This window comes from Lathyrus oleraceus, chromosome 1, assembly GCF_024323335.1.
Source record: "Lathyrus oleraceus cultivar Zhongwan6 chromosome 1, CAAS_Psat_ZW6_1.0, whole genome shotgun sequence".
Classification (NCBI taxonomy): Eukaryota; Viridiplantae; Streptophyta; class Magnoliopsida; order Fabales; family Fabaceae; genus Lathyrus; species Lathyrus oleraceus.
Window position 1 is genome coordinate 363,313,912 of NC_066579.1, and position 4,876 is coordinate 363,318,787.

The 4,876-nt window shown below is 38.2% G+C and overlaps 2 protein-coding genes across 2 annotated transcripts; both read right to left on the minus strand.

The window, feature by feature from the left end:
- Window positions 1-792: 792 nt before the first annotated feature.
- Window positions 793-2,303, minus strand: LOC127136698 (phosphoenolpyruvate carboxylase 4). Its single transcript, XM_051063232.1, has 7 exons — window positions 2,170-2,303; window positions 1,919-2,044; window positions 1,738-1,839; window positions 1,521-1,667; window positions 1,275-1,373; window positions 1,071-1,159; window positions 793-937 (listed from the first exon to the last, which is right to left on the minus strand). The coding sequence occupies exons 1-7, from the start codon at window positions 2,281-2,283 to the stop codon at window positions 799-801; spliced, it is 816 nt and encodes a 271-aa protein (XP_050919189.1). The 5' UTR covers window positions 2,284-2,303; the 3' UTR covers window positions 793-798.
- Window positions 2,304-2,636: 333 nt separating this feature from the next.
- Window positions 2,637-4,473, minus strand: LOC127107092 (CDP-diacylglycerol--glycerol-3-phosphate 3-phosphatidyltransferase 1, chloroplastic-like; the record flags this gene model as incomplete). The annotated part of the gene is made up of 6 exons (XM_051044371.1): window positions 2,637-2,759; window positions 2,852-2,908; window positions 3,603-3,716; window positions 3,850-3,900; window positions 3,992-4,089; window positions 4,173-4,473. Coding segments are annotated over 6 exons (729 nt in total), but the record flags the coding sequence as incomplete, so codon positions are not given.
- Between the last annotated feature and the right edge of the window lie 403 nt (window positions 4,474-4,876).

A 4,876-nucleotide genomic window follows, 5' to 3' on the forward strand; every position in this document is an offset into this window, starting at 1 on the left:
ATATTCGTTACATTTTCATTAAACTAAATTCATTCCACCATTTCCATACATACAAAATCACCACTACAATTACAACATTACGACTTTAGCCCAATTCATACATTCATTTCCCACACTCACATTACAATCCTAATTCAAAACACTTGGAATTCAAGTACAACAATAAAAATCCACTTGAAACTTGTCCTTAGCATACACCAACGCTCCACGACTTTCAAATGTCCAAAACTCCAATCGTAGTCAGATTCTATGAATCCAACCACAACTTGGTGGGAGAGGCGGACGAAGAGTTGCGAGTAGTACTGCGGTTGTGTATATTTCAAGTTGTCTAACAGCTATCTGTGGTAACCCAAACTTGGCCTCTACCATTTCTCCCTGCTCAGTAGACCGAAGTGTGACTTGCAATGCACCATGGGAAAATTTTACAACCGCGTCCCCTCTTAACCTTCGCATCAAGCAGAACATTTTTAGAAAGAAAAAAAATTAACAATGATAAAGCTAAATGTATAACCTACCATCACAGATCCGGGTGGCTGGGATTGAATAGCCAGATATGTAGGGCCACCACCCCGGCCAATACTGCCTCCACGGCCATGGAACAGTGTAACTTTAATACCGTAATCATTGCAAGCAGCAACAACATCCTCCTGAGCTTTGTAAAGTTCCCATGCAGCAGTGAAGCGTCCAGCATCTTTACCAGAATCAGAATATCCAACCATAATCTGCATATACAAATTTACAACACTATCAAATGAATTTCACATGATAACTGTAACATAAAATCAAATACACCTCGGATTAAAAAGGTACCTCTTGATGACCGTTGTGATTCTTAATGACGTGTTCGTGGTACCAGTCTATTGATAAAAGTTTCCGGATAACTGAACCAGCTTCTCTTAGGTCCTTCACGGTTTCAAATAGAGGGACAACCCGCAACCTGTTGTAAACACGTCATAAGATTCAAATATTCACAAAACAAACATAATAGACAAGTAATTTTTCATCTAAAGCACCATTTCGATCACACAAATTGAAAGATAAATAAGTTCGACTTAAGGTTTCCTACTTACGTTCCACCAGGACATGCTCTTCCCAACTCTCCAGTAGCAGCGAGCCGTGCATCCTTTTGTAAAAGCTCAACTGCAAGAACATCACTTGCCTGACAATCAAGAAAAAGTGGATAAAATTTCATTAATAATTAGATAGAAAAATGAAGGATCTGAGGATTGATTAATGATTTAGCACAAGTTGTAGCCATAAGCAATTAGTCATACACTTGAGGCCATAGAGATCACATAAGCTCCAAGTGAATCACTCCCTAGTTCAGCAGCAATTTGGAATGTATCCAAGACTTCTTTAACATCAGCCGGGACCTAAAAAAATCAAGATACCAATCAGAAATAGCAAGAACTTTGAATAGATCACAGGCCTCGGTAAATTAGAAATATCACAATGGTGGTAATATAACTGGTCAAGACTCGGTACATTGTATAAAAAGTGAAAACTCTTAACTGTCTCACCTCTATACTGACAGGAACTAGTGGCCTCTTCCCTTTCAGCTCTCTGGTTAAGAAATCTAATTTCTTTTCTTCATCCCATTCACTGTAAGTACCCATATCCAAATACGTTGTGATTGCATCAAGCGTGTCAGCATGTCTCCCTGATTCCTGTAATACAGATCGTTTCAGAACATAGTTGATTACTACAGAAATGATAAAAATCAAATACAAATCAGACCTGGCGCAAGTCAAGCTTCATTAGAACCATTCCAAAGGTAGCAACTCTACGAATGAGATCAGCAAGTCGACCATCAGCTAGCACCCCGGATCCGTATGATTGCTGAAGACACGGAAGGTTAAATAGCAATTGTGGAGTGTGGACAAACCATTCAGGAAAAAGAGGGAATGAGAAAGAGTACCAGAGATTCATAGCAGAGAAGCAGAGGTTCCAAAAGCTGGTCAGCAGTTTCATAATAATCCAAAGGATCGTAGTCACATGCAACATCCTCAAGAAGAAGTTCTAACCGTCTACGGCTCCTCTCAAGCTGAACACACAAATTTCATGAATTTATTTGAATGGTGATTTTAAACTCAAATTGCGAGTTGCTATATCAAAACCGAAAATATGTGATTTCAAGTACTCATCACCGGAATCAATCTGAAGCAATACCTTATCCTTTACATTTCCCAAGACAACTCTATAAGGAGCAATTCCAGGAAGTTGAGGAAGCTGTGGCTCTAAAAGCTTCTGAAAACCGGACTTTCCTGTTTGGGATTCTGTCATTTTATTTAAATGCAGCTAATTGACCATGAAGTAAAAATGATAGACCTTCTTTAAAGCATTGCTGACTCGACGCAAATAATGAGGAACAGCTTTCCAGAGTGATTGCTCCACTATATTCAAACCTTGGAAGATAAAAAAAATGTTATTATATGCCAAGTTGTTATTTTTCTTTTCACGTGAACTAGAAAACCTTGATACTCGAGAAAATACAGAAAATCCCATCAGTTGATGACAGCTGAAAACAAGACTAAGCATTACGCACTTGTAGTTTAGAGCAAGTTATTAGATAAAAGATAACTGAAGTATAAGCCCGTGCGTTTAAGGAATGAGTTTTTTCACATAATTTTTCTTTTCATAGAATCTCTAATCTAATACAAATTAAACTTATACCTCGAGTCCCGGGTGGCGAGGAGGATGGCTAACGCAGTCATCTGTGTGGCTGTTTTCCACTTCCCCAAGTTATTAACAGCAACGGCCTATTATACCAAGTTTCATGATATAAGCTCATAACTTTGTGCTAATACCAGCTAGTTAATTCAATTTCAAGTGTACAGAAGATGAAACAGACCTCTAAAAGCTTACTATCCTGGGAAGCAGCCCATTCCCTGACAGCAGACATGGTAATCTATAACATGAATAAAAAATTATAAGGTATCTGATTTGGTCACTAATGCAAAACCAGTAAATCAGGGCAAAGTATGATGTCTCAAAAGCATAATGAAAATACACGAGTATGGCTAATTTACCATATAAATATGGATCTCAGTGAGTCAGAGAATTAAGCTTTTGGGTAATTATATACTAATTATGCATCACCAACATGCCAAAGCAAAATACAATTACAGGTATATACACAAGATGGAAACAAAATGTCACCCCTAATTAAACTATCAGAGATTTCGCTCCCAGAGCACCGTAGATTAAAACAATAGATCATCAAATGCTTGAAAAATCTCCATTCCCACACACAAACTGATTATCTAACCCACCTTGGCTTCGGCCCAGTTCACTCAGTAGTATGAAAAATAACATCATTAGTAATTCTTATTCTTTGACTGTTACAGTGAACACCAGTTTAATTGTAAAGGTAAGTTGGTGTAGTAAGAGTTCATTCATTAGTACACATAAACACGTTACAAACAAAACATCAAAGAACAAAATATGAAAAATGGAACAAAATAAAGAAATATAATAATACAAAACAATTAAGATGCATGAATTTAGTGATACATGAAGAAGGACCCTCACACAGTTCCCAGTGATGTAAAGAAGAGCTTATTAGTAAAGCATGCATTAGAAGTCAGATAAGCATTCATTACCTCTCTGCCAATGATGGCAATGGCAGGTATAGGTAGTAACCAGGGTGCTTGTGCAAACAAACCAACATCCAAAGGTCTAGTACATAATAAAACCAATGTGGCAACAACCATAAGCTGCATTGAGTAGAACACATGCATGTTTAACATTATTAGTTTCAATACAAATTTTCTACTTTTAGATGCATTAACATGTGCCTTTCGGTATGCAATTGCAATTGCATCAAAAGTTAAGAATTGGAAGAAATACCTTATCAGCTACAGGATCTAAGAATGCACCAAATGAAGATTTTAAATTCATCTGCATTGCAAGCAACAAATTTAGTAAAAGAAAAAAGTGATAGAAGAAAAATATAGGGTTAGTTAGTGGTGTTTGAAATGAATTGAATAACCTTGCGAGCAATGTAACCATCAAGCCAATCTGTAACAGAAGCAGCAATGAAGATTGTGGTAGTAGCTACTGTTCCTTGCCAACCATCCAAATAGAAAGCTACACAGAACACAATTATATACAAAAATAGATAAAATTGAAAATGAAAATGTTGCAGTGAGCGGAATAGGGGAAACACTTACTGGCAACAAGAAGCGGCACGGCGGCGACACGGCCAAGAGTGAGAATGGTGGGTAGAGTGAGCAATTTGGAAGATTGTGGTTGTTCTTGTTCTTGTTCTGGTTCTGGCTGTGGTGGAACGGTAGAAACTAGGGCTTTTCCAGAAAGCCCCAAATTGGCGGAGAAAGAGGGGGGTTTATTGGAAATTGGGAATTTAGTTGCGGAGGAGGTGTATCTGAAGCGTTTGTGTTGGTGGAAGTTTCTGGAGGTGAAGGAGTTTGAGAATGAGAGGAAGAGGGGTTTGACGGCGGCGGTGGCGGCGGTTGAAAACAAATTGTTTGTTTTAATACAAATACAAAAGAGAGAAAGAGAAAATAAAATGTGGTTTAAACTGAAAGACTTTAAACAGCGCTTTCTCAAAAGCGCTGACTAAGGTCTATATTTAAAAGCGCTTTCTAAAAGCGCTGTCTAAGGGGGGGTCTTAGACAGCGCTTTCTAAAAGCGCTGTCTAAGACCCCCCCTTAGACAGCGCTTTCATTATTTTTTTAGAACAGTTTCCGTGTTTTATTTTTATCTTAACCTTAGACAGCGCTTTCTTTTAAAAGCGCTGTCTAAGATGCGCTGTTAAAAAACCTTTTTGGCGTAGTGCTCGCAACCAAATCTTGGGTTCGGGAGTCGGTTATGCGAAGGGAAGGTATTAACACCCCTACGCATCCATAGTACTCTA